Source organism: Nicotiana attenuata, chromosome 3 (genome assembly GCF_001879085.1).
Source record: "Nicotiana attenuata strain UT chromosome 3, NIATTr2, whole genome shotgun sequence".
In the NCBI taxonomy this organism is placed as follows: domain Eukaryota; kingdom Viridiplantae; phylum Streptophyta; class Magnoliopsida; order Solanales; family Solanaceae; genus Nicotiana; species Nicotiana attenuata.
Window position 1 is genome coordinate 930,222 of NC_031991.1, and position 11,587 is coordinate 941,808.

An 11,587-nucleotide genomic window follows, 5' to 3' on the forward strand; every position below is an offset into this window, starting at 1 on the left:
ATATTTTATATTTCTTTAAAATTAATAATTATAATTTGTTAAAAATTTTATAAGTGGATCCCCCTTTAGCGACCAAAGTTGGTCGCTAATTTCAGTATTTCTTTGACCAAGCAAGTCTGACCAGTCCGGTCAATATTTTGACCAAATTATCGACCAAAAAGCGACCAACTTTGGTCGTTAATGTATTTAGAATAATTATTTAATTATTTTCTCCAATTTAGCGACCAAATTTGGTCGCCTTTCTTGACAGACCGATTTTGCATAAAACACATTCCTTAGGAACGTGAATCCCCTATCTTTCCAGTCGATCAATAATAGCCAATCATTGTCGAACTGCAAGCCACTGTATGAACTGATGTCTTGGTATCAACTGTGTTCCCATAGTAGTGTGTTTCCAAGGGACCTTCTGGTACTGTGGACATAGAGATATATATGCTTTCTTTATGTTGAAACCTTCATATGTATCACATTGTTGCAGTTCCACTGTAAGGTCCTTGTCCTTAAACCAGTTCTTGGCATCGAAAATTTTCCTCACAAGCCAGCACGCTTGTTTAGGTGTTGGCATAGTGACTAAGTCCCTATTTTTATATAGAATGCATGAATCCATAGTACCTAAAGCGACTCCTTTTTTGTGATCACAACCCAAAGAATTTTACAGATTGCTGCTTTGTTCCATGTGTGAAAGTTGATGATATTTAAACCTCTTGCTGACTTGGGCATGCATAGTTGTTCCCATGACACTAGTGCATTCCTCGATGCATCACAGCTGCCTGTCCAAAGAAAGAAAGTGCTCGTTAGTAATTGAATTACTTTCTTTGGTAATAGGAATACTTGAGCATAATATGTTTGCATCTCAAACAACACGCTTTTGATCAGTCAACACGCTTTTGATCGGTTGTAATCTTCCACTATATGTAGCAGCTTGGTAGTCCCACATCTGATCTTTGATGTCATTCTCTCTACCAAGGGCATACACTGCTGTATAGTGAGCTTCCTAGAAGAGAGGGGAACACCAAGATACTTAAAGGGCATCTCCCCTAAAGTAAATTGCATTTTAGTCAGGATTTGTTCCTTCAGGATTGTTGATACACTAGTGATATACAGAGAACTTTTGTCCAAATTTGTTCTGAGGCAAGAAACATCTGAGAAATGATTGAATGCTTTGAGTAACAGATGGATTGATATTCTATCCACTCGACAACACATTATGAGATCATCCGCAAAGCATATATGCACCAACTTCATCTTCCCACACCTTGGATGGTAGTTGAAGTTGGGGATATGTTGTAGTTGCTTGAGGGTCCTGTTCAAGTATTCCATAGCCAGAACAAAAAGGTAAGGAGACATAGGGTCCCCCTGCCTCAGTCCCTTTTTTGCCACAAACTTAGGAGTAAGCCCTCATTGATCAAGAGTTAGTAGCTCACTGTGGTAACACATTCCATGATCCGGTCCACAAACTTCCTAGGCAATCCAAATTCCAGCAGTACACACTTTAGAAAACCCACTCCACTGAATCATATGCTATCCTTATGTCAATTTTGATAAGGCATCTAGGTGATAATCCTTTCTGAGTATAGCCCTTAACTAATTCATGAGCCACTATAAAATTGTCCAGTATACTCCTCCCTACNGATGGTAATTTTTCTTGGATATGCTAATTTTGTGGAGTTTGCTTTGTCTGTTGCAGAGACCATTGATGTGCTTGAGCCTAATAGCTATAAAGAAGCTATTTCTAGTCCACAAGCAGATCAGTGGGTTGGTGCTATGAGTGAAGAGATTGAGTCTCTTCATAAGAATCAGATATGGAAGCTTGTTCCATTGCCAAAGGGACAGAAGGTACTAGGCTGCAAATGGATTTTCAAAAGAAAAGAGGGCAATCCAGGGGTTGAAGCATCAAGGTACAAGGCAAGATTAGTACCTAAAGGTTTTTCACAGAGGGAGGGGATAGATTACAATGAAGTGTTCTCTCCGGTGGTAAAGCATAGCTCTATCAGGGTCTTACTAGCTTTGGTGGCTCTTCATGACTTAAAACTAGAGCAGTTAGATGTCAAAACTGCATTCTTGCATGGTGAGTTGGATGAGCAGATTTATATAAGTCAACCGGAGGGATTCATTACTCAGGATAAGAAAAATCATGTTTGCTTGCTTAAGAAATCTTTATATGGTCTGAAAGGGTCGCCTAGGCAGTGGTATAAAAGATTTGATATATTCATGATTCAAAATGCATTTTCTCGAAGTGCATAAGATAGTTGTGTGTATTACAAAAAGCTTGAAGACGGTTCTAGTGTATATTTGTTGTTATATGTGGATGACATGCTTATTGCTGCTAAAAGCATGTCACATATTACCCGATTGAAGAAGCAACTAGGTGAGCAGTTTGAGATAAATGATTTAGGTGCTGCAAAGAAGATATTGGGGATGGAGATTACTCGAGATAGAAGGGTTGGAAAGCTGATGTTGTCCCAACGGTCCTATATTGAGAAGGTCCTCAAGAGATTTAATATGATAGGTGCTAAATCGTGTCTATTCCTTTTGCTTCTCATTTCAAGTTGTCTGCAGACATGTCACCAAAAACAGACGATGAGATGGAACAGATGTCTAGTGTTCCATATTCGAGTGTTGTAGGTAGCATTATGTATGCTATGGTTTGCACTCGCCCTAACATTTCACACGATGTTAGTGTTGTGAGTAGATACATGGCGTGTACTGGTAAAGAACATTGGCAGGCGGTGAAGTGGATCTTGAGATACTTGAAGGGTATTGCAGATGTAGGCTTGACTTTTTACAAAGACAAGTTGAGTGAATCCTTAGTTGGCTATGTCGATTGAGATTATGCAGGGGACTTGGATAAGAGAAGATCTCTGACATGCTATGTTTTTACTCTTTCTGGTAGTGTCATCAGTTGGAAGGCGACTTTGCAGTCTGTCGTTGCTTTGTCTACCACAGAACCTGAGTATATGGCAATTACGGAAGCAGTTAAAGAGGCTATTTGGCTACAAGGCTTGGTAAGTGATCTTGGACTAGCTCAGAAGAAGACACAAGTTTTTTGTGACAGTCAGAGTGCCATTCATCTTACTAAGAATCAGATGTTTCATGAGCGGACGAAGCATATTGAAGTCAGACATCGCTTTATTCCAGACATTATATCAAAGGGGGTTGTTAAAGTGGAGAAAGTGTCTACACATGATAATCCAACTGATATGATGACCAAGGCAGTCCCGGCCAACAAGTTTAGGCATTGCCTAGACTTGATTGGTGACAAGGTAGAGAAACGTTGTTCCTATTGATGAAGAGAATTCAAGCCAAGGGGAAGATTTGTTATTTGTGGCTTGAATTATTTCCTTGTATTTTTCTCATATATGTTTGGAACCTTTTGGGATCTATATATAGGGGTTGTAGTTGGGGATTCTATAGATTGTATTGTGTTTTTCTTCTCATTCATAGTGGAAAACTCTCTGCTTTTGCCCCGAGGATTAGGCTTAGCCGAACCTCGTTAAATCCTTGTGTTGATTTTTCTTCTCTATTTGTTTTGTGTGTGATTATATGCTAGTTAACCCACGATATTCTGCAACAGAGCAAATGCCAGCGTGGGAGCAACTTAGCAGCAGCAGGACAACATTTATTCAAGTTCAGTGATCTTCACCCATTCTGCAGGAAAAGGAGTGTATGCATTTGCATTATCCAACATACAGAGACTTTGTTGCACATCAAGATATCAAAATGCCAAATTTCTATCTCCAAATAATAAGATGTTTCTCATAATAAAATTTGCTATAAGTTTGTTCATGTCTAATAAATTTATACAAATTCCTGATGGTTAACCATAAGCTATATATAATCAACAATCTAACTAGGACTGCTGCTGTTAATTCTATGGAAATAAATCCTGACCCAACGCACATACACCATTTTGCTAATGGACAGTTAATATGTGAAACTAGTTTGGAAAATTTGTTGCGTTTGCATAAATCCAGTCAACTGTGATCAATTATGGCATTTCAGCCTCGGTAGTCATCAGTGTAAGCGTTCAGTCGATCTGTTGCACAAAATACTCCTAATCCCTCAAGCTTCCGATACTCTTAACTGCAAAAGAGAAAGTTATGGAATCACATCTACAGTTTGTGCTTTTTGCAAAATGAAAAGGACAAAGCAGAGAGTTGAACAATTACCAGGACTTAAAATTTTGATGCATTTGGTAACTGATTTCATAGTGGTCATGGAATCTGAACCTGAATGATCAATGTGAAAAAGTTAAAACCATTTTTCCACATTTCAATGAAAACAATCCAGTCAATTTTATAGAAAAGGATTTCCTTTTACCTAGTAAATTCATGTCTTGCTCTGAAAAGACTTCAGTAACTGTAGATGAAATGTGAGAGGTCATCTGGGTTGTATCAACATTGACATTTCCTGACTCATGAGGTGACCTGTGCATTAAACATCAAATGGAGACTCAGAAACCATTCCTAAACTCACATTAGATCACTGAAACTATGAGAAAATATGGGCAAGGCATGTAACTTTACCCTGAAAAAGAATCTGGGGAAGAATCCAATGTTTGCTGGCAACAATAATCAATCCCCTCTCCATCAAGGTCAAAATCAACTAGTAGTTCAGAAAGATTAAAATCCACCCCTAAAGCATCTAAATTAGGCAAATCTAAGTCAAAAATGTCTCCTTCTTTCTCAGATTCAGATGTAGAAATCATGTCAGAGCCAGATGCCATTTCTGAATTACATGGGATGTTATCGGAGGCATCAAAGTCCAACCTACTTTTTACTTGATCTCGCTTAATAGGCCTCTTCAGGTTGCTCTTTACTGGTGAGGATGTTGAAATGCAGTGATTTCTTTCTATGGAGTAAATTATTTGTTTGGTAGGGGTCACTCGAATTGTTTCTGACGAGATGATTGTGCAGTTTGTGGCTGTTACACGAGATGGTGTAACATTTTTGCTGGAAGTAGCAGTTGAACAAACTTCCAATGGAGAGATAGATTTGTCAGTTTGGGATGAAGATGCTCTTGGTGGTGTTTTAGGGCCAGAAGAATTAGTTGGAGGGGACTGACTAGGCTGATTGAACAAAGACTTAACAACATTTGATCCTTGAACTGGTGACTTATCAGATGCAGTTGCAAGATCTGGTAATTGAACTGCAGAACTATTCACATTGTTGTTGTGTTTATCAACACTGGTTGGTTGTGACTCTGTACTCGGATCTGCGAGGGAGTGCAATAATATGAAGTCAAAATTTTAAGGACACGTCACATGAAGTGCAAAAAGACCAACTTCAAATGGATTTACCTTTAAGTGACAACTGGTTAGTGATCAAGTGTTTACGAGATCTCTTGGCAGTTATTGGAGCTGCAGAAACATCTTTGATGCCTTTTCTTTTTGAAGTTGATGGAATGGAATTTGGAGTAGAGAATTTCGTTGTATCCGGAGCAGTGTTTGAAGGCACTGGTGCTGACATCAGTGCTGCAGTTTTGTATGTAGAATAATAACCTGATAAAAAATAGTGAAATATAGTTCTTCAGGTAAATGGTAAAGAAAGTATCCAAATAATGGCACGAACCAACAGGCTGGTTATTGATCATTGTACCTAAGAAATAACAATGACATCCAACAGACAGCATAGCATATTTTTCAACAAACAAATTGATATACTATTTGTTGAACATGATCATGCACAATCAGTGACAGTTTTACATTCCAATCATTCTTTCTAAGATTTTTCTCTTAAGGAATGATGATAGTTCTGCTGTTCATGCTGAATGACTTCAGTTAAGAACTATATGCAGTCTAGCGAATAGATGTTGTACATCCCATCGCATACTAGTACGTGTTGGTCACACGAAGGCAAGACAGTATTTTGGGAGGAATATATGCAAAAATATTCAGTTCTTTGCCTATTATGGTTTATTTAAAGAGACTTAGGAATATGAGATCCTCTGCTCCTTCCACGTATCCAAGTAATAATCTAAAGCAAATGAAAACAGAGAAAGTGCAACAATCAAATCTCTCCCTAAGAAATAAAGATCTACTACAAAGTATCAGGGTTGAATATAGCTTCTGCAGATACAACTGCACTCACATATTTAATTTATTTATTTTTAAAATATATAGTATTATGAAGTTTGATAGGAAGTTGTTTCAGTTGGATGTCAATTCTGTACAATTAGGACATTGAAGCCGTGGTGCTAAAGCCACTTGTGTCAATTTCTCTTACTTTGAGAACAACAACTTGAAGTAATAGAACTAGCTCGTTTAAACACGCCACGTACTAAACAAGATAGTATCACATACAGCAACCTAATTAAATATAAAGCACATTGAGTAACCTAAAGCAACTGAAACTAAAAAGCAATGACACAAACAGAGAGAATACAACATCAACTTCACCTCATTCTCAAACAAGTTGGGATCGACTATATGAATCCTTGCATACCATGTGACTTCATATATACTCATCTCAGGCAAATAATACACATAATAAAAAATAGTAAAAATAAAGTAAAATGTGCTAGAAGTTCTTTATATTTTCTACTAAACATAAATTTCTAAAAGGTTAAACAAAAGCACATGACGTAAAGAAAAAGTGCTAACGCAACTAAAACATATTCTCAACTAATATATCTCTCTTATGTAGATCTTATTCTTCCATTAGGCCCTATATTTCGCTACATCTGCATTGATTTCAAGAGACTGTAGATTGCATACCTGTGGTTACTGGGGAAGATCCATTAACTATGCTTGGCAAAGCACCCATTTTGGGCATTGAAGGAGCAGCAGCAGCAGCAATTGAGGAAGGAGGTGTCAGATTTGTACTAGCATTATATGCATTCATAACATGTTGCATCCCACTTAGTAAATTCTGAACCCGTGTCTTTTCATGATCCAGTCTACATTTTTCTTGATCCAAGAACACTTTTTGCTCTTTCAAACTTATGTACTCATCCAACATATCTCCTAAACTCAATAAACTCCTTGGCGCCTATTCATTGTCACACAAAAAAACACAAAAAAGGGATTAACCTAAGAAATGAGAAACTAAATAACTTATCAACCTAAGAAATGAGGACGGAGACAGTAATTCACTCCAATTACGTAGGTAAGTTGTCAAAATTTACACAAACACACACACACACACACACACACACACACACACACACACACACACACACACACACACACACTGATTTGAAACCCTAGATTTTAATTCGAATTAATACAAGGAAATTGATTATAAACACTACATATACTATAATTTCCCAAAAATTTGATATGTATGGACATATATTATCAAGTTGCACCCACTATTTTCAAATCCTAAATTCGTCTCAGCAACTAAAATAAAGCCTATTTTTCTGATATCCTATATACAGTTTACCAGAACTTTTAGAGACATGTAAGAAAATAAAAACGTGCATCCAAATATCCAATAATTTGAAATCCTAAATAAGACGAATTAATATAATTATAATTGATAAAAAAAAAAGGTAGGGGTACCTCATTGATGGGAGACTTGGCGAGAAGATGGGAAGCTTCGGATCGAAAAGTGGATCGGGTTTCAGTGAAACGGTTGTCCGAGAGGTAGCGGTCGACGATGAAAGCAATTTGTACAGGAGTAACCTTTCCTTTGCCAATGTTTTCGGTCTTTCGCGATTTGCTTTGTTTCCCCATTTTCTGTTTCTGCATCTGGAAGAAGTGAAGGAGAAACAGCGGGAAATGTAAGGAAGATTTTGGGAGGGAAAAGAAAGAAATGATATTTGTAAGAGCTGAGAATATGGAGGGAAAGGTAAAAAGAAAGAGGAGGGAACGTGGTGAAGAATGTGCAGATGAGAAAACACGCGGCAGTTTTCGAAAATTTTGGTGGAAATTGGAGTACATTTTTTTTCTTTTTTCTGTTTTATTTTTTTTCCTTATTCAAGTTTTGCAAAGGTTTTTACTCTTTAGGTTTTATTCATATTAATATCTACTAGTATTAGTACCCGCGCGATGTCAAAAATTGACTTGAATTATTCGCATTGTATGAAAATAACTTTAAAATATAAACCTTTCAGATAAAAATTATATATAATCATTAGATATTAGTTTAGAAGAAGGACATGAAACTATTTTTCAAATGTCATAATCGATAATCTATTTTCTTTTTCTATAGCTGTAACAACCCGACCCCTTGATTTTAGTACTTACATTTTGTTTTGCTATCAACATTAAAGAATACTAAATATGTTATATTGTGATATGTGTTGTTTGAGCATATTCGATCGTATTATTTTAACAAAATTCTTACTACCACTTTGTTTATCATCTCAAATTCAAATAAGTCTTATTCTTCTATACTAGTATAAGAACCCGCACGATGCGCGGATAATTTGACATAATAGTAATCTTATAAAATTATGATGTAATATATCATATTAATTTAATAAATATCAGTTGTATTTTATTATTTAATATAATATGGAGAAATATAACACAATTTATACAAAATTAAAGGACACACATCATATAGTAATCAAATAAATTGTTTGTTACTTTTTATTTTTATTATTGAATTAGCAAGTACTTAGTGCTATTGATAATTTTCTTGAGTGTTATTTATTTATCTTTTATTTGTAATTAATTCAAAATATAAATATCAAAAAATTATATCTATCCCCCTCTTTCGTACATTCCTTTCTACTGTAATATTTATTTGATTAGTGTCACGACCCGGATTTTCCACCATCGGGGGGTCGTGATGGCGCCTACTATCGAAGCCAGGCAAGCCAAGTAGTTAAAATATTTTCTGATAACATCTCAACAACAATAATAATAATACGAGTCATTTAAAATGAAGCGGAAGTCTTAAAAACATAGATATCTGAAAACCAAATGCGGAAGTTTAACATTTCTCTACCCAAGACTGGTGTCACTAACTCACGAACTACTAAAGAGTACTAAAAATAAGTCTGAATAGAAGTACATCAAAGCTTGTCTCGGTACAAGGAAAACAAACTAATAACATAGAAGGGACTCCGGCCTGCGAACGTCAGCTAGGATACCTCGAAAGTCTCTGGACTGAAGTCAGCTCCCGATCAAATCCTACTGCTGAGGCCCAAAAGCTGCTCCTGAATCTATGCAAAAAGATGCACAGAGTGTAGCATCAGCACAGCCGACCCCATGTACTGGTACGTGCCTAGCCTAACCCCGGTGAAGTAGTGACGAGACTAGACCAGACTACCAGATAAACCTGTGCAGTTATGAAATATATTGCGGAAAATAAACAGGAAACAAACAGTTATAAAAGGAGGGGGAAACATGCTGTGGGGAGGCAACAGTTAAAACAGGAAGTCTAAACTTAAAGGATAGAACAGCCAACAGAAACTTAAATCCGGAGTAAACACAATTAAACTATAGCTTGTTGCGGCGTGCAACCCGATCCGTTCACATACAATACTGTTGCGGCGTGCAACCCGATCCTCAGCTATCACTGTTGCGGCGTGCAACCCGATCCATAAATAGACAGTGTTGTTGCGGCGTGCAACCCGATCCACAATTATACAGTGTTGTTGCAGCGTGCAACCCGACCCACAATTATATAGTGTTGTTGCGGGGAAGAGAAAGGAATCTATTCGGGAAGCGCTTACCAGCCCCTTTACCGATACCAAGGGGAAGCAGGAATTAGACCAATAGGGCACTGCTCGTGCAACCCGATCCATGTATAAATAACACAAATCAACAATCACAACCAATGGGGGCGAGGGGATAGACAAACAGTAGTAGAAAATCCCGGCAAGGGAAACACAAGTAAACAGTTAAATCCCGGCAAGGGAGAAAATCAACAAAACCAATAACACGTCCCGGCAAGGGAGTAACCGTCAACTCTTTCTCTTTTCTATACTTCTCACTTATAATTCACTTAACATCCGAGTCACCGCTCCAAAGAGTCATTCCATAACATATACCTCCTCAATCCATAACACAACTCGAGCCATTGCTCCACGGAGTTTAGTAATCGTAATCTCTGTCTCATGCTCTTTACAGAATATAGAAATCATCAAATAAGCATGGAAGAATCACAACAATTCAGGATAATCTCACTATAAGGACACACGGTCATGCTAGACACCAGTGTATAGATACTCGTCACCATGCCTATACACCGTACTTGACAAATAGTAATTAGCAAATACGACTCTACTCTTATTCCCTCAAGCCAAAGTTAGACCAAACACTTACCTCAAATGCTCCAAAAATCAACTCAAGCCTCTAGTGTAGCTTTGCCCCTCGAATTCATCTCCAACTCAGTCAATCGATGAAATAATGACCTTAAAATATTAATAATAGCTAAACAAACTAAACCCAATGCCTAAATATGAATTCCCAACCTTTCTTCCAAAAATTCCCAAAATCGACCCCGGGCCCGCTTGGTCAAAACACGAGGTTCGAACCAATTCCATGTCACCCATCCCCCCACGAGCCCGGATATTCAATTTGTTTTCAAATTCGACCCCAAAATGAGGTCTAAATCAAAGAAAATTGAAAAGCCCTAATTCTACCCTTTTTCCCCAATTCTTACCATGAACTACATGATTTAGGTTTAGGAATTTGATAAATGATAATAGAAAATGAAGAAAACGAGTTAGATAATACTTACCCAAGAAGCTCTGTGAAGAAGAGCTCTAAAGATCGCCTATGGGCTGTGGAGAAGATGAGTTCGTGTGTTTTGGGTGAAAAATCCCGTAACTTTTCTGTTTTGGAATTAAAATATAACTGGGCGAAATTTACTCATCGCGTTCGCGACTGGCCGGTCGCGTTCACGATGAGTAACACTGGGTAGACCATCGCGTTCGCGAGCTGAAGGATGCGAACACGGAGAGTAAAAGGTTGGGGGTCCAGGAGTTGTTCTATGCGAACGCGTGGGACTTCACGCGAACGCGATGAAGGAGTTCTGTAGAGCTACGCGATCGCGAGGGTACAAACGTGAAAGCGAAGGGGAAAAGGAGACTCATCCCTCAGGGTCAAATAACCTTACGCAAACGCGGGGGCTGGAACGCGATCGCGAAGAAAGAGGGAGTAAGGCATCGCGAACGCGGGATGAAGAACGCGATCGCGAAGAGGAAATGGGCTCTGCAACAGCTGAAGCAAAATCTGCTATTTTTCTAAGTTTGAAATCACTCCGAAACACCTCCGAAACACTCCCGAGCCCTCGGGGCTCCTAACCAATCACATGCACTAACTAAACAACCTCATACGAACTTAACCGAGCGATCAAATCGCCAAAACAACATCATAAACGAGGAATCAAACCTCAAAATCATCATTTTTCATTCTAACTTCTTAAACTTCCAATTTTTTGATATTTATGTCCAAAACACGTCAAACGACGGCCGATTTCAACCAAATTTCACAGAAAGCGCTTAAACCACATATTAGACCTGTACCGGGCGCCGGAACCAGGGAGAAATTCAAAAATAGCCAGATTTACCACTGGTCGTTGAAAAATAGCCAAGTTTCAAAAGTCATCGAAATTTAGCCACTTTAAATCTGAGCAAAAACACTATTCAAAATCCGGAAAAATACGCCCGCAAATTTTATGGGAGT

At 38.0% G+C, this 11,587-nt stretch overlaps 1 protein-coding gene across 1 annotated transcript; it reads right to left on the reverse strand.

Annotated features, from left to right (window-relative positions):
* LOC109223182 (cell wall protein RBR3-like) lies at nt 3,760–7,761 on the reverse strand. Its single transcript, XM_019387392.1, has 7 exons — nt 7,505–7,761; nt 6,716–6,989; nt 5,300–5,500; nt 4,527–5,214; nt 4,321–4,427; nt 4,170–4,229; nt 3,760–4,083 (listed from the first exon to the last, which is right to left on the reverse strand). Exons 1-7 carry the CDS (start codon nt 7,691–7,693, stop codon nt 4,055–4,057), a joined length of 1,548 nt encoding a protein of 515 aa, XP_019242937.1. The 5' UTR covers nt 7,694–7,761; the 3' UTR covers nt 3,760–4,054.